The sequence below is a fragment of the Fusarium oxysporum genome, chromosome I, assembly GCF_013085055.1.
Source record: "Fusarium oxysporum Fo47 chromosome I, complete sequence".
Classification (NCBI taxonomy): Eukaryota; Fungi; Ascomycota; class Sordariomycetes; order Hypocreales; family Nectriaceae; genus Fusarium; species Fusarium oxysporum.
In genome coordinates, this window is record NC_072840.1 from 4,696,874 (window position 1) to 4,723,175 (window position 26,302).

The window sequence follows — 26,302 nt, forward strand, 5'->3', positions numbered from 1 at the left end:
GTCTTGCAGCCAACTCCGCCCCTCCACAGGTTATATATCACTCAAACGCTTCCAAAGTCATGGCCACGATTATCGACACCAACAGGAGCCTCCATCTAAGATTCATCTGCTATCATCCTGGCTTATTTGCCCGGCATGTCGCATCCACAAACTGGTTTCCCACAGACAACCTTCAAAGGAGAATCTACTCTATCAAGGCGACGAAAGACTGTTTCGCGCACTACAGTTCGTACCCAACTCGATCAGCTGCGATCAACCGGGCGGTATGACTGCTTCAGGCTCAATTGGCACCCTATCTACGACGACAAGTCCATGTGGCCCGTTCCATACCACTTATTCTGGGACAGTGATATCGCTAGATGGATTGAGGGGGCTTGTTACTTTCTAGCTGATCCAGATGAGTATGACGAGGATATCGATCAGGCTGTCCGCGAGCTTGTAGGCATGATCAGGTCAGCTCAGCAGCAAGACGGTTACCTGAACGTTCATTATACTGTGGTTGAACCGGGAAAGAGATGGACCAACATCCGGGATATGCATGAACTGTAGGTTGTCAAACAAATCCGGTTACTTACAGGAAGCTGACTTGGCGACGCAGATACAATGCTGGCCATCTCATAGAGGCCGCAATTGCTCATAAGGAATACTATAAGAATGACCTACTTCTCGAGCCTATTGAGAAGTATGTTTCTCTCATCACGAAACATTTTGGCCTCGGAGAAGGCCAGTTGAAAGGTTATCCTGGCCACCCTGAAATCGAGCTATCGCTTTTTCGACTGTACGCTGCTACAGGTAATACCGGAGCTTTCGACCTGGCACAGTATTTTCTGACTGAACGAGGAAATACTGATGGACATGAAGGGAAACACTTCTACGACTGGGAAAGAGAAAAGAGAGGCGAAAGCCCGTGGCTGCGGTCGAACTCCTATCCTCAATCGAGGGCTTATTGGTATTGCCAAGCTCATGTTCCAATCACAGCACAAAACACAATTGAAGGACATGCTGTCAGAGCTGGATACCTTCTAACTGCTGTTGCTGACATGCTGCATCTCTCTGCAGAGAGTGGAAAGGCTTTACCTGATGCCGAAGCATGGTCACAGGCACTGCATAGACTGTGGGACAGCATGGTTGATAGGAAGATGTACTTGACTGGAGGCATCGGTGCTATGGCACAGTGGGAGGGCTTTGGAATTGATTACTTCCTTCCCCAGGGCACGGATGAAGGAGGCTGCTATGCTGAGACATGCGCTTCGATTGCTTTCGTCATGCTCGCGGAACGAATGTTACACCTTGATCTCGATTCTCGATACGCCGATATTATCGAGCTATGTCTCTACAACACCATCATGACAGCCATGAGTTTGGATGGCAAATCCTTCACTTACATCAACCAACTTGCCAGCTCTGAAACTGACAAAAACATGCGTGAGGGGTGGTTCTGGTGCGCTTGTTGCCCTCCAAACTTGACGAGGCTATTCGGCAGTTTGGGCGGCTATCTTTGGGATTATGGTACTGAGGGCAATGGCGTCTTTGTGAATGTCCATTTATACACTGGTGCCGAGTTGCAATTCAAAGTAGGCTACTCGATTGTCACGCTCCAGCAAAAGACCAACTGGCCGTGGGAGGGCAAGGTTGACTTTGAGTTGTCGTCTCCATCTTTCTTGCAAACCACCATCCGGCTTCGTTTGCCCGCTTGGTCCAAAGGAAGATTTACATTATACCCACCAGCAAATTTGACCACCTCAAAGGTTGAAAAGGGTTATATATCTCTACGGCCTTCCTATCTCTCTGAAAATCCTCGGTTCTCGCTAGATATTCATGGTTTCGAACCAAGATTTATATCACCCCACCCCTACTCAAATCAACGCAACTTATCCCTCGCACGAGGGCCAATCGTCTATTGCGTCGAAGATGTCGATAACCCCTCGGAGTCTAATCATTTCAAGGATGTATTCATTCGAACGGACTCGTCGGTTACTGAAGAGAAAGTGGTCCATGAAGCGTCCGGCGAAGAGTATGTCGCGATGCAAGCTCAAGGGTGGAAGCAGTCACCTTCAGCACTTGGATCACTATCGCTAGAGACTGCTGAGTCTGTGAATTTGGTTTTTGTTCCATACTATTTCAGAGCCAACAGGGGAGGGGATGGTCAGATGAGGGTTGGTTTATCAAACGGTGGCACCGAGCCAGGGGTTCTTTTCCCTGAGAGACTCTGACTGTGGATCTCTAAGGGCCAAGTATATAAGCATGACTTCAAGGGGAGAAGACTATCGGGTTTCTTCATTTCATCTTCACCTGAGGCCTGACCGATGACTTGTGACTGATGCTGAGTGATATCGTTGCCCGTTGGAGTGTGTCGCGAGATAACACTCAATACACGCATAACATTGAGTTTTGGATAATACATATAGCTCTCTGAAAAACGACCTTCTTTTGTCTTGAGAAGCTGCCTCTTTGTATGATTAAATCTATGACATATGCATTTGTAGTGATTCACTTACACTCCCCTATCAAGCTTGAAAATGCCAAGAATGAGGAGCGGAAAGTAATGCCATTATCGGTTTCATATTGCTTTAATGCGTAGATATACGATTTTCAAACCCAATGCCCAAAGCACTTACCCTATCACTCTTACTGCCTCAAAATCTCCTCGTCTAGGGGTCCCCTCTATCAAGACCAGGGATTTGACCCGGTACTACGGTTGCGGCAACGGGCCATGTAACACGGTAGAGCACCCGTGTTTCCGAATTTAGTGGAGCTGGCGGTGATTCGGTTACTAATATTCTCATGAGCCTATGCTATGGCAGAGGTAAGGTGATTCTTCAGGGGATTCGCGACACTTGGTAAGTCAGCCGTGATTAAGTTTGTGGTTCGAATTTAGTGTCTCACTGTGCTCTGAAAGACTGTGAAAGTACGTTGTCTATTAATATGATTGTATTCGATTCTAGGAGAATAATACTTAATGGCATCCTTATTCCTCACAAGATGCCAGGCCCCATCTGCATCTTGATACTTTACAGTTGATAGGAACAATCATGACTTGCGGATCTTATCGTTGAGAAGTCAACGTTGAGATCGGGTGACTGCAGCTCTTCCAAGAGCGAGGCTTCATATCTCTAGTTGGATATTGAGTCAAGGTTGGTGTTCTAAGTTGAGACCCCTGTCTTGTAGGAGAACGGCGGGTACCGGTTCTGCGGAGCCCTATCTCGAAGAATATTCTGCTTTGAGGAGATTTATATGCATATCCGATATGGAGAAAAACCACTACTATCTTGAAACAGGCGCACAACACCTCCTTCATCCGGTAAGGCTTAAGTATAGAGAGGTTCCAAGAAGCAACTATCATGTGGAGCTTTAACTCAATACCGAGCAGATGCCTCAATGAGTTTAGAGGGGACCTCTACCCCCCCGCCTTGCCTACGGCGTGCATTGCACCGACGCATTGTCCCGCTATGACCCGCTATAAACCCTGGTGTGTCACACCGTCATACCTTCCCTTCAAGGGCTCTCTCTGTCTTTGCCTCTCTTATTGCGGGCACACTTCCTAGTGCTCTCCTCTTTCAAACGTCCTCTCGATAATTAAAATCGAATCAATCACCATCCTCAAAGTCATCACCCGAGGGAGGATTTACACAATCGAGGGAACTTGATCTGCTAGCTAAATCGTATTCAGATCAAGGCATCGCCATGGCTGGTACGTATTCTACAGCTCGCCCTGCCTCTCCTCCGCTGCGCCAGACCCAATATCACGAACCCTGCTTTGGCTCTCGATGATAACGACAGCAATTGGAAACATTTCTGACCGAGAATATGCCACAGGCGGCCCTATCTTTGAGGAAAGCGAATCAAGCGCGCTTGATGTGCGGGCACGGGAGTCAGATGAGGAGATAGACGAGACTAGAGATTCTGGTGCAACCGGACATGGCGCCTCGCACAATGCCCCCTCTGACGCTGGCTCCCACACCGGCAACGAAGCTGAGGAGCTCGAAGATGGAATGCTTCTCCGCGACTTGCCCAAGAGAACGACTTTTTACGATCCTGTCGCTGAGCGTCAAATGAGCCAGACGGACGCAAAATACTTCTACCACCGAAACAAGGCCGATGCACGAAGCGGTGGTGGGGCTGGCTACCAATCTATACCTCAAAGTCCTTTCCTTGCTTCTGGGTCTCGCCCTGCAACCGAATATGGTGCCGATAGTCTTGTGCTAGACTCGAGTGGTCGTCGAGTCGAGTCTTTCCCTCCTGGCTTGGAGATGCCAAACCCTGCCGTTGACTCGGGGTTTACTCAATCGCCCACAAAATTCGATGCGCAACCTGCCCCATTCCCGCCTAGTCATCCTTCTGCTCTTCCTCATGCTGGTCAGGTTGCCCAGGATCCACGGCTACCTGATGGCTCCAGCAATGGCCTGCCCTCTGGTGGACTCTTCGACACTGAGCCCCGTATCACTTCAGAATTGAGTGCTATCTCGAAAAACATTCAGAGAATCCTCGACACCAGGCGCAAATATATCGCCCTCTCGAATCAGGGGCCTGATGATAACCCAAGAGACGGCCCGGATTGGGAAATTTACCCCCCTCCACCAGAGCCGGCATGGCAGCAATCGTCGAGGCAAAGAGCAAGTACTACAGAGCACGTACCAGGTCAAGAGAATACTGGGTTGAACGGTAGTAAGGATGCTACTGGGTCCACACCAGGAGAGTTGCCCCAGGAGCACCATGAGGGTAGACGCTCGGCAAGAAGGCGAAAGCCAGGTCAAGATATTGGAGAGGATTTCGATATGGCTGACATATTGCCTCTGCCGGGCGATGATGGACGCTCATATAAGTTGGATGATAGCGGAGTCTATCAAGTATTCGAAGGCCACGATACTCAGACGCCTGCGATCAAGGTTCCTACAATCAGGGAATTCTACATGGACCTGGACGACATTCTGGATGTCTCATCTGACGGACCTAGTAAGAGTTTTGCATTTCGACGTCTCCAATATCTCGAGGGTAAATTCAACCTCTATGTCCTCTTGAATGAGTATCAAGAAACAGCCGACAGCAAGAAGGTTCCCCACCGAGACTTTTACAATGTTCGAAAGGTAGATACCCATGTTCATCATTCTGCGTGCATGAACCAGAAACATCTGCTTCGCTTCATTAAGAGTAAGATGAAGAAATTTCCCAACGAAGTCGTCCTGTTCCGCGATGGAAGACATCTCACTCTAGCCGAGGTTTTTGCTAGTATTAATCTGACAGCTTATGACCTGAGCATTGATACATTGGACATGCATGTAAGGCTTGCTCTCTGAACTCGATATTGTATTTAGAGAATTGAGTCACTAACTGCTGTAGGCTCATACGGATTCGTTCCATCGCTTTGACAAATTTAACCTCAAGTATAATCCAGTCGGAGAGTCCCGTCTTCGAACTATCTTCCTCAAGACAGATAACTTTATCCATGGCCGGTACCTTGCCGAAATTACCAAGGAAGTCATATCTGATCTTGAGTCAAGCAAGTATCAAATGGTTGAGTGGCGCATCTCCATTTATGGCAAATCGATCGATGAGTGGGACAAGCTTGCCGCTTGGGTGGTCGATAACAAGCTGTTTTCGCACAATGTCCGCTGGCTCATCCAGATCCCTCGCCTCTACGACGTCTACAAAGCAAGTGGTCTCATGGAGACGTTTGAACAGGTGGTCAAGAATGTCTTTCAGCCACTCTTTGAAGTCACCAAGGACCCATTAAGCCATCCCAAGCTGCATATTTTCCTTCAGCGAGTGATTGGTTTCGACAGTGTTGACGACGAGAGTAAAGTCGAGCGTCGGCTGTTCAAGAAGTTCCCTGTGCCAAAAGTATGGGATACCAAACAGAACCCGCCATATAGTTACTGGATTTACTATCTCTACTCTAATCTGGTGTCGTTGAATTACTGGCGCAAGAAGCGCGGTTTCAACACGCTGGTCCTGCGACCCCATTGCGGAGAAGCTGGTGACAGCGAGCACTTGGCTGTTGCCGCCTTGTGCTGTCATAGCATCAGTCACGGACTGCTCCTACGCAAAGTCCCCCTTCTTCAGTACGTCTTTTATCTGGACCAAATCGGCATCGCCATGTCACCACTGAGTAACAATGCCCTGTTCCTCGCCTATGAGCGGAACCCTTTCCACCAGTACTTCAAGAGAGGTCTCAATGTCTCACTATCTACGGACGATCCTCTACAGTTTGCTTTCACCAAGGAGCCATTAATCGAGGAGTATGCAGTTGCGGCACAGATTTACAAGCTGAACTCGGTCGACATGTGTGAGCTCGCCAAGAACTCTGTTAAACAAAGCGGTTACGAGTTGGCCATCAAGGAGCATTGGTTAGGGCGTGGCTGTAATAAGCCAGGAAAGGAAGGAAATGCCATGGTTAAGACAAATGTTCCTGATCGAAGGGAAGAGTTCCGCTACTTCACCTTGATGCAGGAGAGAGACGTGTAAGCGGCTGGCCCTTTCCGTATGATCGATCACTTTTATGCTAACGATTGTTCCCAGGCTGTCGAAATATGTCACTTATAATGCTGCGAATGAGCCTCCTGTGCAAGCTGCTGGAAATGAGAGCAAGATGTCAGAGTCAGTGGCGTCCCTGGCTGGCCAAACCGCTGGTTTGGGGGTCGCAACGGGCAATGAGACTGCCAATGTCGAGACGTCTTCACCAGTTGGCCATCACATTGCAAAGGTCGCATCCCAGGTTGGTCTGTCGGCCGGCCGAGATCAAACATGGCCCAGTGATCCTATGTCGGACCATCATCTCTCTGGAACCGACCCGAGAATGTTCCCAGGCATTTTTACTCGTGGACACCGCACAGGTAGCCATCGGAATCTTGCCCAAGCCAGTGACGACCGTGACACTGAAGACGATATTTTCGGCCCCGAAACCTGATCTTTGCTAGTCTCGGCCGTGTATTTAGATGTGTAACTGTTTGAACATTGTGAATAGAATTGCTTTAGGTATTGGAATGGATGAACAATTGGACACCCAACAGGTGTGGATAGACAACGGCGCATGTGGATTAAGTAATCGAGTATTTGCTCTCGCTTTGGCATGATTTAGGGAAAGTTATGTGATAACAAGGTATATAATGTATCTAAACAATCAGCAAGATCGTTCTGTGTGGTGATTAGGCTTCGTCGAAATGTTAGCATTTTCGCTTCTGTTTTTTTTTTTTTTTGGCATTTAATATTAATCATTGAGCTTCAACTTGTGGCAGAGAAAAACATAAAAATCTTAAGGACCTAAAAAAGATATCAATCATTATCATTGATAGTTTATTTAAACTTCTCATACTCTATAATCTGGCAGCTGGGATAAGTGAAGCTCAAATGGCCTATCTCGACTCACGTGCAAGATACAGGGTAGCATTACCCGCTGAATGCTTAGCTTTAAGCTGACGTTACTTTAAAGCCCAACCTGCGCCAGATAAAGGGGTGACGCACAATATGTACCTGCAATGCTCCGCTTCTGGCGACCCAATCCGCCTACCAACGAATTAACACATAGTGGATCGCATTTTACACCCACCCACGTTATACCGCAATCAGAGATTCTGGTTAATGAACTTGGTAGGGGGAAGGTACGGTACGTCGGATCGGTCCATACTTGCCTTACCAAGGTAGTCCATCGCTTGCTCCTCAGACAAACGACGCACTGCGTCACTTCGCATCGCATCGCATCGCATCGCATCGCATCGTAGCGTCTTACTTCTAGCCAACCCCTTCAATTCTCTTTTTTATCATTTCTCTATACTTAATTCAACAGAGGTTTCCTGCTGAAGGGACTTACTCGCGCGGTGCAACCGATCGAGCCGAATCAAGACCTTCGACATGGGGTTCCTGGGAGTGCACCGGGCTCTCTACGACTACGTGCCCCAAGCTGAGGGAGAGCTCGCAATAAAGGATGGAGACTTGCTCTTCATCCTCGATAAGAATGGCGACGATGGCTGGTGGAAGGCAAAGAAGAAGGCCGGAGCTGATGACGAGGAAGAGCCAACCGGCCTTATCCCTGGTAATTATGTCGAGGAGGTAAGTTGGCGTTGAGCAACTACAGCACTATCACAGCACTGGTACTAAAGCTTCGTTCTTTAATTTAAAAGGCCCAGCCAGTAGACCATGCTAGAGCTCTATTCGATTACACGCGCCAGACAGATGAAGAATTGTCATTTCACGAGGATGCTACGCTTGCTGTCTACGACACGTCGGACCCCGACTGGATCCTGACTGGCCTCGACGGCGAATATGGCTTTGTCCCTTCCAACTACATCGAAATGGGCGCACCTGCTGAGTCTGCTCAGCCGCCGCTGCCGTCTCCGCCGCCAGCGCTACCTTCAAGACCACCACAGGCTCCCTCGATCTCCTCCCCCGAACCAGAGGCGGCATCTCCGGACCTACCGAATGACACCGCGCCTACTCCTTCGAACCCTGCTGCTGCTATCGCAGGCGTCATGCATGGTCGCTCAGTTTCTCAACAATCTCAGCAATCTGCCGCTCCACGACAGCCCCCTCGTGCGTCCGTTACGTTTAGCGAACCCCCCGAAGTTGAGGACGAGCCCGTACGATCACCGACCCTGCCAGCCCGACCACGGGTACCAGCGCCACCATCTCCAACTTATGACGAACCCCCCTCCCCTATACACACCCGCAGTTTTCAAGACCACAGGGACCCAGATCGTCGCCAAGATGTCGAGCGTACTCCTGGCGGCTTTCATATGTATAACATCAACGAGATGATTTCCATCATGGGCAAGAAGAAGAAGATGCCCACAACATTAGGAATTAATCTTTTAACAGGTATCATACTGGTTGCTCCAGAGCATGCTTCTGATGGACCTTCACAGGAATGGACCGCTGACCGCATGACGCATTACTCGCGGGAGGGAAAGCACGTTTTTATGGAGCTTGTGCGCCCAAGTAAGAGCGTCGACTTCCACGCCGGAGCAAAGGACACAGCCGAGGAGATTGTCAGTATGTTGGGCGAATTGGCTGGTGCTGTACGTGCCGAAGGACTCCGTGAGGTGATCATGGCTGGGACACAAGGTAGCAGCGGTGGTGGCCAGAAGAAAGGCCAGGTCCTGTATGACTTCATGGCCCAAGGTGACGACGAGGTAACTGTTGCTGTGGGAGACGAGGTGCTTGTTGTCGACGATACAAAGAGCGAAGAGTGGTGGCAAGTTCGCCGGCTCAAGAATGGTAAAGAAGGAGTCGTCCCTAGCAGCTATATTGAGATTACTGGCTCTGTCCCACTACACTCGTCTAGCGGCGTAAACTCAGCCAAGTCTCTCGTCGAACAAAATCGCCTCGAAGAAATTCGATTGACCAAGGAAGCCATGAAGGCTGGCAAAGAACCTCAGCAGGTAGGACCGGGAATGCCTCTCCCTGAACGAGGCAGTAGCCTCATGGCAAGAGAAACTGGTAGTAATTCGGGACAACAGCGGAGCCGTCGAGAAAATGGACGAAGTGATGGCGGCAGTCAAAGCCGATCAAAGTCTAGTAAGTCAGCACTTGATTAGATTTCTCTTTTCACTCAGATGTTTGCGATAGGACTTAGAGCATCTGCTAACATGCGTTTTATAGAGCCTGACGCGTCCAAGGTGCGCACCTGGACAGACCGTTCCCGGTCTTTCAGTGTGGAAGCCCAATTCCTTGGTCTGAAGGACGGGAAGATTCACTTACATAAGATGAATGGTGTCAAGATTGCAGTTCCTATCACAAAAATGTCGCGCGAGGATCTCGAGTATGTTGAAAACTTCACAGGCATATCCCTGGAAGACGATAAGCCGTTGGCAGATGTCAAGAGAGCTCGGTCTGCCGAAAAGAAATCCCCCGAACGTAGTCCTTCAGCAGGCGCAACGATCGACAAGGATGCCAAGTCCGACTACGACTGGTTTCAGTTTTTCTTGTCTTGCGAGGTTGCAGTGGGTTTGTGTGAGCGCTATGCACAAGCCTTTATCAAGGATTCCATGGATGAGAGCGTGCTTCCTGATGTCGACGCCACCACTCTGAGAGCCCTTGGAATTCGCGAAGGTGATATCATCAAGGTCATGCGTACCTTGGATGCCAAATATGGTCGCAGCCGCGGTGGAAAGAGAGGAACTGCTGATGGAGTTGATGGTGAAGGGGGTTTATTCTCTGGACCTGGCGGTGCGCTACGAAACAACACCCGCAAGGGCCGACCCGCACCAGCAGTCCAAACAAGTGATGTTGTTGATGCCAGTGCCTTTTCACGAGGTGATTCCTCCAAGACTGGTGAGAACGACAGCAGGTCACCCCCGCCCACAAGTCCTACGAATAAGAGTCCCGAAACTCGTCCAGCAGCGAGCTCAGGATTCGATGATGATGCTTGGGACGTGAAGCCTAGCAAGCAGCAATCGCCGCCTAAAGCTCAGCCTGCTGTTGAGTCTGCTCAGAAGCCTGCCCCTGAGCCTGCCCCTGTCTCACCCCCTCCCCCGGCCTTGACTGGCTCCATGCAAGAGTTATCGCTCCTCTCAACGCCCCTCGAACCCACCAGGGCTGAGCCAGCACCCGCCCCGGCACCGGCGCCTGTCATCGCTGCTCAGCCGACCTCGACACCCGTGCCGCAACCGTTGAGCGGCGCTACCCCCTCATTCTTTACATCTGTTGCTCAGGCTCGGCAACGTCCTACTCCCCCACAAGGTACTGCGAACCAGGGCTCTCTCGTCCCTCCACCACCTCAGCGACCTCTTTCAGCCCCGCAATCAGCCCAGCCCAGCGGCTTTGCACCTCCCCCTATGATGCCTCAGATGACAGGTGCTCTGCAAGGCCAAGTTGCACCTCCCGGCCAGAGCCTGAGTGAGATCACACAAGCCCGCCTGCAACAGCAATATACGGCTCAGATGCAGCAGCAGCAAGCCCCTCAGCAAATGCAGCCCAATATGACTGGATTTCCAGGACAACAAGGCCCTGGCTTAATGTCTTTCCCCACCGGTGCTGGACAGTTCATGCAGCCCATGATGACAGGAATGCAGGGACCGAATCAGTTCGTCCCAATGCAAGCTCAACCCACAGGTTTTCAACCGCCCTTCCCCGCCACGCAGTCGATGTATGGAGCACCCACAGGAGGTATCAACAGCTACCTGCCTCCAGCTCTTGAACCCCAGCGAACAGGTATGCCAGGCTTGCAGCCCCAAGCTACTGGCATGACGAACATGGGTGGCATCGGTGGTATGAATAACGTACAAGTCCCTCAGCCTCTGCAACCACAGCAGACTGGGCCACCCCCTCCCGTACGATTTGGCGTGACAAATGAGACCAAGAAAATAGCGCCTCAGGCAACAGGGCGTAGGGCTAACTTGGCGCAAGCGAGTACGTTGAAACGATTTCACCTGTATATGTGTAATGCTAATGTTCTCTATAGCCCCCCAGAACCCCTTTGGTTTTTAATTCTTGAAAAGCTTGTTAAACTGGTCGTCATCGCACGTCGTTTCGTCATGTTTGCAAATACTCTGGACATCTTTCTTCACATCTTGTATGTATATGTAGACTTTGCCAGGTCAACCAACCTGGGAGTCAAGTGTGGAATAATAATAGTATATTTATGGCTGTTCCTGGACAAGCCAGATCAGTCTCTTCTAATGTTCTCATCTATAAGTCTATACAAAGTCGTAACAGAACGTAAATCATTGACGAAGCGAGGTCTCGTTGCAAACTGGCGATGTGTGATACCAAAATGCGATGGAATCGAAAAAGGGGCCACAGGGATAAGATGATCAAACGAGAGAAAAAAGATCGAGTGGTTTCTTCCGTTCCATAGAGTTGTATTCATGGTCTAAAGTGATTGAAACTTGAGCATCCTTGTTCGGTAAGTGATGGGAGCAGTCTGAATGTTTTCGAAGGCGAGCTCTCAGCCGACAACAAATCCGACGAACAAGAAGGGCTTCCCGAAAACGTCTTAGAATATGAGGCAACTAGACCCGCTGGCTTTCCTGAGCCGATCAAGCCTTGCGGCGATGACCGCCAGTGGGTTTTGAAAAACCTGTTGAGACGGAAGATAGGTCAATCTCAGCCTCAGTCACTGGGCTCTCTTGAACCTTTTCCTCTGATTCAGCCGCAGGCACAAACCGCTTACGTACGGCGCGAATCATCATGAAGAACCAGTAAAAATTAAGACTGTTGAGCGTGACGTTGCTGGCCAAATAGGCGACGCCAATCCACATGGGTACCGTGGAGTCTGGGTGCGCAAATGACATAGTTGGCAAATTGAGTGCCTTTATGTCAGGGTTAATATTAATGGCGGACCACACGTCGCGGTAAACACGGAAGGACGAATAAGTTCCGTAAATAAGCCGACAGGAGAAGAATGTGAAAAGAAGCATGACACCGTTGTATAGTTGCGCGCGTGTACCAGTCATGTTAAGTTTATCCATAAACCAGTGAACATTGAGGAAAGGTGTGGATAACTCCCAGAGGATGAAGACACAGGCGTAGTGGTTGAGAAATGGACGCTGATGAAAGCTGATTAGTAGAGATAGAGGGACATGCCATCGTGGTTAACTTACGAAACCGAGCGAGTAGACAAGTAATGCAGCGATTGCGTGCGCCAAGGTTCCCAAGCCAAATACATCGAGGTTAATGCTGGTGACTACTAAATCCCAGAGGAAGTATCCAGCTGCAAGCGCTTGGATGAATCCAGCACCACCAGTATAACCCCAAATACGCTCCTCCCATTCCATGTCGCTCATCTCAGTATCGACGAACATTACCCATATAGCCAGGGTATTGATTAGGCAGCTCTGAACCATGGAAACAACGTGGGCGTCCCAGTTGAGCCGTCGCTTGCGAGGAAGCTTGGAGTAGTGCTCCGGGGCCAGAAGGTTTGAGATCCATGGCGAGATAGGCCAGAAGATGACCGAGTATAACAACGCTGCGGCCAGAACTTCGTGTATGTGCAGCGGGAGAGTAGGCAGGTCGAAATAGTCGGCCCAGGGCTGTGTCTTTTCTGATAGCCAGGGCGAAGGCTGCAAAGGAAATGGATCTTTCATGCTGGCGGAATGAATTGGAGTTGCAAAACGGTTGAGGTTTGTGCTCGCGAGAACCTAGCAAAAAGATCAAGAAAGAAAGGGCCGAGAACAAAAGAATGCGGAGGAACAAAGACTTTAAATGAGCCGAGGGAAGGCGGCGCAATTAAAGGATACCTCGAGTAGGAAACTTGATATTCATTCGCCTGGTCACGTCTGTTGGGGAAGCTCACGTGGGAACAGCACGGGTAAGGGTCCGGATGGTCGCATTTTGATCTGTCTTTGGAGCTTATTCCGTTATTTGTACTGTGCCAGCGCAATTCTGGCTTGCTGATAGGCTTAAGTCAGGTTATTGCCTGGACGTTGAGACCTTAGGTAATCTGATCTAACAGGGGTGCCAAGTACCTGATGTTGGCAGTGCCATCATTCTGCCCCCCCCACCAGATCTCTATAGTCTAGCTCGTTTACAGGCCAGGTGCCACCTCACTCATTTAGAACACCAGATCGTCCACGAGCGTACAGTCACGGACGCATCTGTGCTGGAGCTTGGCAGATTGATAGTTCGTTTCAAGACCTCATTTCTTCATTCTCGTGATCAGACTTTCAGTTGTTGCTGTCCTAATATAACCCCCTTTTTATAATCGACTGAAGCTAGACGATTTGACACCTCAAGTGCATTGTTTCGCGTCGCATCGTCTCGCACCAACCGCACACTACTCTCCAGAACACCATGGCGGAAGCTCTAAGAGACCTGCTGGCACCCGATCAGGCGAACGACCCATCTGCCTTGGAGTACCTGACCTATCTTGCCGAACAAGAGTCCAGCTCCCTTCAAGCATCCGAGCCTCAAGTCTTATCTCAGGCCTCCCACTCCCTACTGCTTGCCGTACAAGCGCTTTCGAAGAGATCCCACAAACCCGTCGTCGATTCAGCCGCGAGCCATGCTTTGCTACGAACGTCCCTACCGACTCTGGCCCAGCGAGCCTCAGACCTTGTCCAGGCAGTACCCCGACTAGATGCGCAAGCAGAACACTTCTCGTCGGCTTTTGGCAAGGCCAGCGAGAGCAAATTACTAGCGCGGAGAAAGCAGGCCCTTCTTCTACTTCGAAACTCGGAACGTCTTGTTGATGTCATGGAAATGCCTCTCCTTCTTTCGTCCGCTGTCTCGACTGCGCCGGTCAATCATTCCTCTACGCTCGAGCTTTACGCACACGTCCGACGCCTTGCTTCCCTCTACCCAGACTCACCGCTTGTCACTTCGGTACTAGACGAGGCAGATGCTGCCATTCGACAGATGGCTGCAGATCTCATTGGAACGCTCAAAGCACCCAATCTCAAGCTTGCCGCTGCCGTTCGAACGATAGGCTGGCTCAAACGAATCGTCCCGGATCTGGTGACTGATGCGTCAACTGAAGACGCACTCCCGGCCGTCTTCTTGGTGTGCCGCTTGTCCACGCTTTTGACAACGTTGGAAGCATTGGAACCTCTGAGAGACCTAGCAGATGAGGAACGACTTCGAAAGGACAAAGCTACTAGCACGTGGTCAGGCGGCCAACAGACAGAGCGGTATCTGAAACGATTTATCGAGATCTTTCGCGAACAGAGCTTTGGCATTGTCTCTGTGTTTAAGAGCATAAATTCGAGCTTCGCATCGCACGGGAACGACGAAACTGATCCTTTGGGAGCCCTACCTTCCCCAATGGCTAACTTTCCTTTACATATGGTAGAGATGCTTGTCGAAACGCTGCGTATCTATCTGCCAACTGTCAAAGACCAGACATCGAGGGAAAGCATTTTGACGCAGGTACTTTACTGCGCGGGCAGTCTGGGGAGGCTGGGGGCTGATTTTGGCATGCTTCTTGCTTCGATCGGTATAAATGAATGGGTTGAGCTTGTCAAACGCCATCGTCTTCTGGCTGGCCGTCTTGAGTCTGTAATAGGCGACTATCGGGGTAGCCATGCCAGTGGCGTTGGCGCGAACTGATCCATGTCTCCCAACCCTACTACGGACTTGGGCCATTCTTTACCAACACGTGCAAGATGCATCAAAGCGGGGCCGATTCACGCAGCGGGGTCCAGGCTTTCGGTGCGATTTTATCTCGTCACGTCACCCATTCTATCTCCCCGACATGCCCGGTGGCTCAAGTCTGTGACTAGCCATGGGTATCTCAATTGCTGGTTCCCCGACTCAACACAATGGTGCTGCTGTGTCCTTACCAATGACCGAGCCCCGAGCCTCTCGGTCAGCCAATTCAGGTATGCTTTCTTGGTCAATTCCATATACCGGAGTCTCTGTGTGGTTCGGCCTCTGTCGGCTCCATTCAATGTTCACCGTCTGACACAACTGAATAGCCCGGCATTTTATATCTGGCCTTGGTTCAGGCGTCACTTCAGCCGTTCTCCTACAACCTTTGGATCTTCTCAAAACGCGAGTACAGCAGTCTGGTAGTTCGTCATTAAGCGCTACCCTACGTGATCTGAGACAATCTTCAAGCCTTGTAAAGTCCCTGTGGCGAGGTACCGTTCCTTCTGCGCTACGGACGGGCTTCGGCTCAGCTCTCTACTTCACATCACTCAATGCGATTCGCCAGCATGCACACCAGACAGGTATCCTGGGTCGGCGCCTACAGACCCAGGGCCGCTCATCAGTCCTTCCCTCATTAACGAATTCGGGCAACCTCATCTCGGGCGCAGTTGCAAGAACGTTTGCTGGCTTTGTCCTTATGCCTCTCACCGTGATCAAGGTTCGCTTTGAATCCAGTCTATATTCTTATCCCTCCATCATGTCAGCTGCGAATGACATCCGCCGGACTCACGGCTGGCGTGGTTTCTTCTCTGGATTTGGTGCCACGGCGTTTCGGGATGCACCATATGCTGGCATGTACGTGCTATTCTATGAGATGCTGAAATCGCGCCTCGGATCACTGGCATCCAAGCCGGTTGCATCAGGCGAAGGCCCAACCAGAATGCAAGCAACTCTGGCTAGCTCTGTCAACTTCACTTCCGCTATGCTTGCCGGTGCAGCATGCTCCATTGTTTCAAACCCATTCGATGCGGTCAAAACACGAATTCAATTACAACCACTGGAATACAGGAATATATGGCACGCTTGGTATAAGATGGTAACACATGAGGGGATTCGGTCACTATGGGATGGCTTAGCGTTACGGATGAGTCGTAAGGCCATGAGTTCGGCATTGGCTTGGACGGTGTACGAGGAGCTGATACGCCGAGCTGGAGCAAAGTAAATGTAAACTGTGTACAACAACTGTAACAACTCGCCTCAAAAGATAAGAACTAGAGAGCCACTTCTTGGCTGGTTTAATGTAAAATATCTCGCTCGCAATTTACAATCCATCGCCCGTTGAGCCTATGCCGGCCGCGCACCAGCCAAATACATCAACAATCCTGGTGACTTACTCCTGCGGCGGCTATGCTTATCCTTGTCCTTCTTGCGAACCCATTCAAAGTCTGGCTCTTCTCTGCCGTGTCGCTTTTCCTCGACCATAAGCATCTTAGTGCGCTTCTCGCGGATCAGCTTTGTATGCTTCCACAGTCGGTCTTGCTCCCACTCCGGAACCCAGCGTCGAATGAGTAGATAGTCAGGATCCTGGCGATAGAGTTAGCTCAACACCATGCAACGAATGAAAGTGGCAATAAGACTGCTACATACCGTATCAAAATCAAATTCGACACCGAATTCACGCAACGATTCGATTGACAGATGTCGGCGGGACATGCGTGTATAAGTTGGTCGAGCAACTTGGCCGGCAGGGGGTGGAGGAGGAATTGTGGCGATTTGGTTGACCGGGACAGGCATAGGGGTGTAATGGTGAGCTGGACCAGCCATTGCGTGATGTGGTAGAGGCTGTGGATGTTGAGGCTGTGCCTTCTTGATCTTTTCCTTCTTCAAGATGGCCTCGATGGTCTTATCATCGAGTCCTGACTTGGCGAGGTCTTGTTTCAAGCGGTCCTGGTATTCCCGGTCTTTGGCTTCTCTGTCGGCCTTTTCCTTTGCTATGCGATCCTTCTCTGCCTGCTTGTAACGCTCAACTGCTTCAGCTGCTTCTTTCTCCTTCTGGTCTTTGAGCTTCTTCTCTTTGGCAACGCGCTCAAGCTCCCTTCTCTTGTAATCCTCGACAGCAGAATTTGCCTCTTTCTCGCGGCGCTGTCTCTCTTCTGTGGCGGCGTCTTCCTCTTTCAGGCGCCTCAACTCAATCTCCTTCTTGATGCGTTCTTCCTCATCAGCGCGCGCTTTACGGCCCTTGATCTTTTCGAGCTCGCGCTTGGCTTGCTTGAGCTCCTCTTCCTCTTTAAATTCCCTCAAACGACGACGCTCTTCCTCATCGCGCGCATGAGCAAGGTGCATCTTTTCGAGCTCCTTACGTGATTGTTCCGCCTCCCATTCCTCACGATATCCTTTGACAAGCTGTCGCTCATCCTTCTCGCGTTGCCGCTCGTCTCTCTCGCGCGAGCTAGCGAGTCGATTTTTCTCAAGATCTTTACGTGCTTGCTCAGCCTCCCACTCGTCACGGTATTGCTTGACAAGTCTTCGCTCCTCCTTCTCCCGTGCTGTGTTGAGGCGAAGATCTTCGAGCTCCTTGCGAGTTTTCTCAGCCTCCCATTCTTCTCGAGTCATGTAAGAAGATGATCGAGATCGGGATGAGGACGACCGGGAGCGAGAGCGAGAGCGGCGCCGCCGCGAAGACCGCGCAACTTGTTTGCGACGAGTATCTTCATCATCGGAGGAGAGGTCATTGTATATCTTGTTATTGATAATTACAGGAACAGGGGCCGGGGGACTGCTGGCGCGACGCTCTCGAGCTCGAGACTGCTCACCAGTACGAGAACGAGACCGAGAACGATGCATGGTTGTGATGTTCAGGCGGTCAGCTCCAATGTAACTGGGCCCTGGAGGTGCATCGTAGTAGTTTTGAGTACGTTGCGGGTTCGCAACATATCGGATGCCAGGTGATGGTCCACGCTTCTGGTAGCGGATGTCGTAGTCATCCTCATCATCGTAACTATAGCTACTTCGGCTCATCTTGGCAGATAATCAGAACCCAATGAGCAAGAAACAGCGATTCGGAGGTGACAATATCGAATGTGATCGTATAGGCTGTTGTGCTGCCTGAAGACAACAGGTTGGAATAGTTACCGCTTTGCAACAGAGGGAAGAGTCAGACGAGAGAGGGGACAAAGAGGAGTGAGTGGCAGCGGTCGATGAATAAATAAGAAGGAACACAACCCACAGAACATTTAGACCATCCGTCCCTCGGAGGGGACCGCGGTTCCGTGCCGACCATAGCACTCCATGTTGGTTGTAGGGCTGGACTCTGGGAGGGGGCGGGGGGGCTGAACTGAAACTTGGTGGGGGCTAAATTAATTCCTGTCTAAATTGAACATGGTCCCTTGTCCGTCCCGGTGTTTGCTCACAAATCGGTGATGATGGTGAGGAATCAGGGTCGCACGATGCTGTCAGCTTGAGGTGGGTTACAGCAGGCAACCGGCGGTGAGGCCTTTGGAAGCCAGAGAGATCGAAAGGAATGCCCCTTCATGTTCCGGAATATACTGAGCTGCCATGATGATCGCTGCCTTGGTTATCGGCAACATCTCCCCAGTTGAAGCCAGCAGATTCGTCGCTTGGTTCAGCTATCAAAGTGACCCTCCTGATCGGGACTGGCGCCATGCTTCGCGTCTTACAGCCACAGAGACGATCTCGACCCAAACTAAAGGCGAACCCACCGTAAGCAGAGACTCGGCGGTCACATCGGCTTCTGTGTTGGTGTTCACATGTTGGGTTAAATGCGCGGCGCAGCTGTAGGGCTGGGAAGAAAGGGGCCTGGCGCCTGTTGAAACATTTCTGTAGCACGTTTGAAGGACAATGACGACTGGGCAGCGTTTAAAAAATAGCCCTCAGAAATAGAGGGAAGTCAGATTGATCGTGCGTAACATTCAGCTCTTAGTTTACTTGGCGCGGAGCATCTGCTCGATATGCTCGCGGCTATTCTTGTGTGTTGTTTCCAAATAAAGCAGACGCTGGCTCAGTTTGTCCACCTCTCCCTCCAAAGTCTGTGTCTGGCTCTCAAGCTTTTGTCGAAGTGAATCCACCGGGAGCGAGACGAACCTATAAAGAAGCGCCAAAACGGCCAGGCGTTAGAGACCAAGCTTGGTTCAAGGAGATGCGGGGTTCCTGTGAAAAGAGGAGGCGGATGGTTGAGCTTCGGTAGGAGAGGCACTCACATTTTGCCGACACCCTCGTAGACGACAGCGTCTTGGGGCAGACTGGCCATTTCGCTGAGTGTGAGCTTGACAAGACGTTGCTCTCGTTGTTTCGATGTCATTTGAGTCCTGGCCAGGCCAATCTGCTGCTGGGCTACCAGCGCCTGGCTTTCGATCTCTCGCACCAGCTACATGCCGAGTGTCAGTAGGGCTGAGACCTAGTAAAATGATGTTCACTGAAGGAGGTCGGAAGGATATTTGTTCCAAGAGAGGCCATACCTTCTGCAGTGCTTCGTTTGGGATAGACATTATGCTGAGGTGCTGACTGACTAAAGAGATTGACGGCCTTGATTTGTTGCTAGGTAATTGAAAACTGGGAAGTATAGAGAGATATGCTTAAGTAAGAGTAAAAAGAAGATAAAAGGAAATTAATTAGGTAATAAAAAGAAAAGTTAAAAAAAAAAAACAGATTAAAGAATTTATTATTTTTATTAATTTATAAATTAATTTTAAAAAATATTTAAAAATTAAAATATTTATTTAATAATAAATAAAAATCTTTTTCCTTATTATTAGCCTTATATAAGGCTATTAAGCTTTTTTAACTTTCTTATAAAGGCTTAAATAATAAGACCCTTATAGCAGGCTATTATTATAAAATCTAAAATTAGATAAGGTTTATTTATTTTAATAATATAATTATTACCTTAACTAAGTAGTATTAATACTAGTTATAAGCCTCTTAGCAGTTAGGTTAACCTTCTTTCTTTATCTTACCTAAAGGACTAGTTTTTAAATAACTTTTAAAATATATTATATTTAATCTATTTATTATAAAGTATATTCCTTAAATTAACTTCTTTTTTTAGTTATATTTATTATTAATATTAATTATAGCTATTAATATAATACTTATATAATAGCTTATAGCCTAATTAAGGCTATTATATAACTAATTATAATTTTATTAATATAATTAAATTAAGACTAAAGTAAGCTAAAAGTAAAGATTATTATATATTATATAAGATAATTAAAGCTATTAAAATAAACTTCTTTTTAAAAGATAAATTAAACCTAGTTAAAATAAGTATCTTTAAATATAATTAAATCAGCTTAATTAATTATATAAATTTAAATTACCAAAGTAATATAATATTTTTAACCTAACTAGCTAAAAAGCTATTTAAATTAAAGAAGCTAAAAAAAAAAAGCCTTATAATAAGACTAATCTTTTAAGATAAAAGATATTAAACCAAAGGTATTATAATCCTAGTGGTTATATTATATATACCCCTATAAAAACTCTATATTAAGTAACTAACTAAATAAAGACTAATAAGTATAAGAATAATAGCACTCTAAGACTATATTATTCTAAGACTAATAATAACCTTATATTATATTACTTCTATATAGATATTTTAAATATATAAAATATATTAATTTATACTTTTATAAACTTAGCTTACTAGCTATTAATAAAACTTCTTTATATTAATTAAGCCTAATATATATTAAATTTACTATTAAGAGATATAATATTTTAATAAGCTTAGTTATATACCTTATATAATTTACTAATAATAAACCTAATATAACTTAGTTTAATATAATTAAACCGAATTATTATATATTAATAACTCTTATTTAGATTATATTATATAATACTAAGTAATATAAATATAATATCTATAAATACTAACCTTATTTAATAGTAGAGTATAATTATTAACCTTTAGGGTTACTAGCCTGTAATACCTATTAATCTTATATTAATTAATTATCTACTAATTAATTAAAATATAAATAATATAAATAACTCTTTCTAGAGTTTTAATAACTTAGAAGTTAAATAACTTTATAAATAACTTAGGAATATTACTAATAAAATAAATGAAATATATTAAATACTAAAAGAATTTACTACTTTATAATACTAATAGAATTAAAGTAATAATAATACCTAGTAGGAAATATATAACCTAGCCTTAGTAGCTAATAATAGGAAAGACCTAGGAGAAGTCCTTAAGCCTAGCCTACCTAAGTATTTTAATAAAACTTTAAGTAAACTACTTATATTTCTTATATAAAGCTAAGCCTTTATTATATATTATTTAAATTAATTTTATAATACTTTTATTAAAGTAATATATATAACTAGAAGACTTATTAAAACTATAGCCTAATAGTTTTAAGCTATTATAAATAACTATGTAATAAACTTATTTTATAAATTATAATTATAAATTACTTTACTTTTTAAAAAGAATAAGTATTATAAAATAAAAAAAGTACTTAAAATAGTAATTAGAATTATTAATAAAAAAGGCTAAGTAAAAAGAAAAATTAAAATACTTAAATAAACCAGATTAGTATTTACCCTAGGAGTTAAGTTCTTATAACGTATAAGTAAGTTACCCTAAGACTAAGATATATTAATATTATTTTTCTTTAATATACTTAAAAAATAAGTTTAATAGGAATTATAAGAAAAAGATTAACTTAAAATACTAATTAAATATATTAATATGGTAATTAAAATTAATAACTAATAGTTTACTTAAAGAACTTATAAGTTATAAGGAAATAAAAGATAGTAAGATAATAAACTATAATACTATATAAACTAAGGGAGACCTTAATAAGTTAATACCTAATATAATATTAAACTAAGATTAATAGCTATTAAAATAATAAAAAAGGATAAATTAGGAATTACGTATTATAATTATAATAAGAAAGAACCCTATTAAAACTAATTAAAAATATAAACTAATACTTAAAGAAAAGAAAATTAATATAATTAAAAAAAATAATAAACCTTAAATAGTAATTAAAACTATAAATATAACTAGATTAGAATATAACCTATTTAACCTAAGACTTATTACTAATATATATAACCTATTTCTTAGTAATAAAAAAACCCTTAAGAATACTACCTTAAACTAAAACTAGAATAATAACTTATTCTAGGATATATAGCCTTAACTATAAAAGTTCCCTATATATAAAATAAGGAAGAAAAAAAGAAAAAAAGAAATAATTACTAAAGGGAATAATAATAATAAGCTAAAAAAAATAAAATAATTAAACTAAAATAAATACTAATATTAAAATATAATTAATAATTTACTAAAAGGAAATATATTTGTATAATTAAAAAGGGAAAAAGGTTACCCCTAATATAAGTAATAAACTTAATACTAAGAAGACTAACTAAGAAATTAATAATATTCCTATTAAAATTACTATATAATAACTAAATTAATATATTAATAATCCTAATTACTTAAATCTTATAAAATCTAAAGAGAATTTAATACTAAGAAACTTAGGAGTAAGGATAAAAGAATAATCTAAAATACCCTTATTATACTATAATATAATAAATTTAATAACTACTTTTAGATTAGTAAATATTAAAAATATATAGAACTTACTAGAAAATAAGTAGTTATAAAATAAAATAATAATATATATATTTAAGCTTATATAAAGAAAGTACTAAAAGACCTTATAACTCTAGAAGAATATATATAAGCTAAAAAGGACCTAAGGAGGTATCTTAATTATTTAAACTATAAGCAGATATTATAAATATTATATATATAAAACTACTGCCTATAATATTAATAAAATAAAATAGTAAATAATTACTTCTTAATATAAATCTAAGAATACTAAAAATAAAAACCTTACTTAATTATTAATATAATTAAGTATTAAATTATAAAAAAATATAAAGAATCTTAAGTAATAAAATTAGAAACTTATATAAAAATATAAGAATAAGCTTTAATATATATTTAGAACTCCTAATATATTATATAATAAAGGTAAAAAATATAATAAGAAATTAAAATAGTAGAAAATAAGCTAATTAATAAAAAACTTAAGTAAATTAACTAAGATATTACCTAATAGGAAAGAAAAATATCTTAAGATAAATAAGATATCTTCTAATAGCTAAATAAATAATATATTATAGAAAGGATATATTAGATTATTAAAATCCTTAGTAGGATTCTTAGTTATATTTATATTAAAAGCTAATTTAAATAAGCTAAGACTTATAGTAAATTATTAATAACTTAATAAGATTACTAAAAAAAAAAATTATTACTATTTATTACTAAACTTAAAGATTATTTATTTAGTAAAAAATAATTTATCGCCCTTAATCTTAAATCTACCTATAATCTTATTTAAATTAAAGAAGGTAATAAATAGAAAGTAGGCCTTTTAAATAAAATATAGATTATTTAAATATTTAGTTATGCCTTTTAAATTAATTAATATACCCATAATATTCTAATATATAATTATAAATATACTAGAAGAGTACCTAGATATCTTTATAATCTACTACCTAAATAATATCTTTATAATCTACTACCTAAATAATATTTTTATTTTCTCTAATATAGAAGAGGAATATATAAAATATATCTATAAGGTCTTAAAAGCACTATAAAATACCAATATACTTATTAAACCTATTAAAGGTTACTTCTATTAGTCTTAAATAACCTACTTAGGATATAAAGTCTTATATAATAAAATTAGGATAAATAGGTAAAAGATTATAGTAATTATTAAATAAAAAATACTTATATTAGTAAAAAAAAACTAATTCTTCCTAGGATATATTAATTACTATTAATAATTTATTAAAGATTTTAGTAAGATTATTATCCTTTTTACTAAGATAACTAAAAAGGATAAATAATTCTAATAGAATAATAAGATATAATAGGCTTTTAAATAGCTTAAATTAGTAATTATAAGTAAACCTATCCTTATTATATTTAACCCTAACTAGTAAGTTAAACTTAAGACTAATACTTCTAACTTTACCTTAAGAAGATAAATAGGATAATAAGATAATAATAGTATATTATACCTTATTACTTTTTACTCTTATAAGATATATAGAGCAGAACTTAACTATCTTATTTATAATAAAGAATTCCTAGTTATTATTAATTATTTTAAAGAATTTAGGTATTACCTTAGAGGAAATAAAAACCTAATAAAAGTATTTACTAATTATAAAATATAGCTTACTTTATAATAATATAAAAGCTAAACTAATAATAACTATATTATATTAAATACATATATATATTTAACCTTATTATAATATACTATAAAGGAACTAATAATAAATATATTAATACTATTAGCTAATAACTTAACTTTAATATAAGAACTATAAAAACTAAAGAATAACTCTTAGAGATTAACTCTAAAAGAGAATATAAGTTTACTTAACTAGTTAAAATAATTATAAGAATAATAAAAGGAATAAAATCCCTATTAAAAGAAGAATATACTTTCCTTTATATATTTTATTTATATCCCCTATATAAATACTAAGGAGTAAAGAAAATATTAAAATAACTCTAAGAATAAGGATATAAGTATAAGAAAAAGGATATTAAAGAAGCTATTAAATAATATAATTTATATATAAAGATAAAAATATAAAGATATAAACCTTATAGATAACTATAACTACTACTAGTAGTATAATAACCTTAGGACTTAATTATAATAAACTTTATAATTAAATTACCTTTATTAAAAAAAACCCTTAACTAAAATCTTTTATAATAATATTATATTTATTATAAATTAACTTAGAAAATTCTTATATTACCTACCCTATAGAGAAGTAATAAATACTAAAGAACTTTCTTATATTTTTTATAAATATATTATAAGTATATATAAGTTACCTATAGAAATCCTTTTTAATAGAAGACTTATATTTATAGTAATATTTTAGTAAGTACTTATAATATAACTTATAGTAAAATACTAACTTATAATAGTATTATAATTATAAGTTAAGAAATAAATTAAATAAATAAATTAAATACTTAAATAATACCTATAATATTATATTAACTATAAATAAAACAACTAGGTTAAGAAACCACCTATAGCCTAACTTGCCTATACTATTATATATAATAAAAATATAAAGCTTATATTAGCTTATATTAACTTTAGATTCATATTAAATATATATTATAATATATAATAAGAAAAATTAATTAATATAGCTGCTATACTTAAAAGTAATAACCTTAAAAATCTATAAAAAGAAATAAAAATAGAACTTAAATTTATTAGAAAATATATAAAAAACTACTATAATTTAAAATAGGTAAAAAGACTAATCTTTTTAAAAGGAAATATAGCCTATTTAGCTATATAAAATATTAAAATAAATCAATTAACTTATAAACTAGATTATAAATTTATTAGACCTTATAAAATATTATAAGAAATCTTAAAAGATAACTATAAATTAGATTTACTATAGAAAGTTAGGCTCTAGTTAATCTTTTATATTTTATTCCATAAATTAATAGTAAATATAATATAAGTTAAAATAAATAATAAACTATAAGAGATCTTAGGACTAAAAATCTATAAAGCAGAGGTAATTAAGAAAACCTATATAAATAATAGTTAAAGGGAATACTTAATAAAATAGAAAAACTACCTAGAAAGTAAAAATATATAAGAACTATTAAATTTTCTTATTAATACCTAGTAACTCCTAAAGAACTTCTACTAATATTAAATAAAGGGGAAGTATTAAGAAAATTATTACCTAAACCTAAAACAGACTAGTTAATATTATTAGAGATATAATCTACCTAGAGGTCTTAAAGTAATATATCTTTATATATATTTAAGCTAAATAAAATTATATCTTATTAATTTACTTCCTAAAAGCTATAATAAATAGCCTTAAAATACTTTTTCTTTATATAATAATAAATTTTATAAATCCTTAATAAATAACTAATAGCTAAAGCTAAATAAGATTATAATACTATTATCTCTTTATAAAGCTTAAGAAGATCCTTACTAATTTTATCCTTATTATTTTTTAATTTCTTTTCTTATTTTATTAAATTTATAACTACTAAAGTAAGTAAAGAAAAACTAGTAAAATAATATATAATAACTTATAAGAAGATATAATATAAGTATTATTATAGGATTTTTTAGCTTAAATATACTTATTGCAATAAGTAAAATTAGCAGATATTAGATATTTC

At 41.9% G+C, this 26,302-nt stretch overlaps 7 protein-coding genes across 7 annotated transcripts; 4 read left to right on the forward strand and 3 right to left on the reverse strand.

Annotated features, from left to right (window-relative positions):
• Nucleotides 1–135: 135 nt before the first annotated feature.
• Nucleotides 136–2,213, forward strand: FOBCDRAFT_284402 (uncharacterized protein; the record flags this gene model as incomplete). Its single annotated transcript, XM_031182996.2, has 2 exons — nt 136–545; nt 599–2,213. 2 exons carry the CDS (start codon nt 136–138, stop codon nt 2,211–2,213), a joined length of 2,025 nt encoding a protein of 674 aa, XP_031043764.2.
• A 1,294-nt stretch (nt 2,214–3,507) lies between these two features.
• Nucleotides 3,508–7,148, forward strand: FOBCDRAFT_212863 (uncharacterized protein). The gene is made up of 3 exons (XM_059609349.1): nt 3,508–5,276; nt 5,338–6,458; nt 6,517–7,148. The coding sequence occupies exons 1-3, from the start codon at nt 3,768–3,770 to the stop codon at nt 6,902–6,904; spliced, it is 3,018 nt and encodes a 1,005-aa protein (XP_059463918.1). The 5' UTR covers nt 3,508–3,767; the 3' UTR covers nt 6,905–7,148.
• Nucleotides 7,149–7,582: 434 nt separating this feature from the next.
• FOBCDRAFT_174444 (uncharacterized protein) lies at nt 7,583–11,744 on the forward strand (the record flags this gene model as incomplete). The annotated part of the gene is made up of 4 exons (XM_059608492.1): nt 7,583–8,043; nt 8,115–9,507; nt 9,592–11,340; nt 11,401–11,744. The coding sequence occupies exons 1-4, from the start codon at nt 7,846–7,848 to the stop codon at nt 11,742–11,744; spliced, it is 3,684 nt and encodes a 1,227-aa protein (XP_059463919.1). The 5' UTR covers nt 7,583–7,845.
• FOBCDRAFT_256040 (TLC domain-containing protein) lies at nt 11,556–13,296 on the reverse strand. The gene is made up of 2 exons (XM_031183001.3): nt 12,534–13,296; nt 11,556–12,479 (listed from the first exon to the last, which is right to left on the reverse strand). The coding sequence occupies exons 1-2, from the start codon at nt 13,014–13,016 to the stop codon at nt 11,970–11,972; spliced, it is 993 nt and encodes a 330-aa protein (XP_031043769.2). The 5' UTR covers nt 13,017–13,296; the 3' UTR covers nt 11,556–11,969.
• Nucleotides 13,297–13,722: 426 nt separating this feature from the next.
• Nucleotides 13,723–16,240, forward strand: FOBCDRAFT_124166 (mitochondrial carrier domain-containing protein; the record flags this gene model as incomplete). Its single annotated transcript, XM_059607777.1, has 3 exons — nt 13,723–14,944; nt 15,150–15,248; nt 15,375–16,240. The coding sequence occupies 3 exons, from the start codon at nt 13,723–13,725 to the stop codon at nt 16,238–16,240; spliced, it is 2,187 nt and encodes a 728-aa protein (XP_059466613.1).
• A 99-nt stretch (nt 16,241–16,339) lies between these two features.
• Nucleotides 16,340–18,036, reverse strand: FOBCDRAFT_284407 (uncharacterized protein; the record flags this gene model as incomplete). The annotated part of the gene is made up of 3 exons (XM_031183002.3): nt 16,340–16,362; nt 16,413–16,602; nt 16,666–18,036. The coding sequence occupies 3 exons, from the start codon at nt 18,034–18,036 to the stop codon at nt 16,340–16,342; spliced, it is 1,584 nt and encodes a 527-aa protein (XP_031043770.2).
• An 857-nt stretch (nt 18,037–18,893) lies between these two features.
• Nucleotides 18,894–19,639, reverse strand: FOBCDRAFT_212872 (Prefoldin). The gene is made up of 3 exons (XM_031183005.3): nt 19,494–19,639; nt 19,236–19,402; nt 18,894–19,119 (listed from the first exon to the last, which is right to left on the reverse strand). The coding sequence occupies exons 1-3, from the start codon at nt 19,521–19,523 to the stop codon at nt 18,960–18,962; spliced, it is 357 nt and encodes a 118-aa protein (XP_031043773.1). The 5' UTR covers nt 19,524–19,639; the 3' UTR covers nt 18,894–18,959.
• Between the last annotated feature and the right edge of the window lie 6,663 nt (nt 19,640–26,302).

Bases quoted from the DNA above. Each gene is read 5' to 3' on its own strand.
- FOBCDRAFT_212872 (XM_031183005.3), bottom strand. From the start codon at position 19,523: ATGTCTATCCCAAACGAAGCACTGCAGAAG. The intron at 19,403-19,493 runs GTATGGCCTCTC...CTCGGCATGTAG, and splicing joins CAAACGAAGCACTGCAGAAG to CTGGTGCGAGAGATCGAAAG. The intron at 19,120-19,235 runs GTGAGTGCCTCT...GCTTCTTTATAG, and splicing joins TACGAGGGTGTCGGCAAAAT to GTTCGTCTCGCTCCCGGTGG.
- FOBCDRAFT_212863 (XM_059609349.1), top strand. From the start codon at position 3,768: ATGATAACGACAGCAATTGGAAACATTTCTGACCGAGAATATGCCACA. The intron at 5,277-5,337 runs GTAAGGCTTGCT...TAACTGCTGTAG, and splicing joins TTGATACATTGGACATGCAT to GCTCATACGGATTCGTTCCA. The intron at 6,459-6,516 runs GTAAGCGGCTGG...GATTGTTCCCAG, and splicing joins TTGATGCAGGAGAGAGACGT to GCTGTCGAAATATGTCACTT.
- FOBCDRAFT_256040 (XM_031183001.3), bottom strand. From the start codon at position 13,016: ATGAAAGATCCATTTCCTTTGCAGCCTTCGCCCTGGCTATCAGAAAAG. The intron at 12,480-12,533 runs GTAAGTTAACCA...AGCTTTCATCAG, and splicing joins TTGTCTACTCGCTCGGTTTC to CGTCCATTTCTCAACCACTA.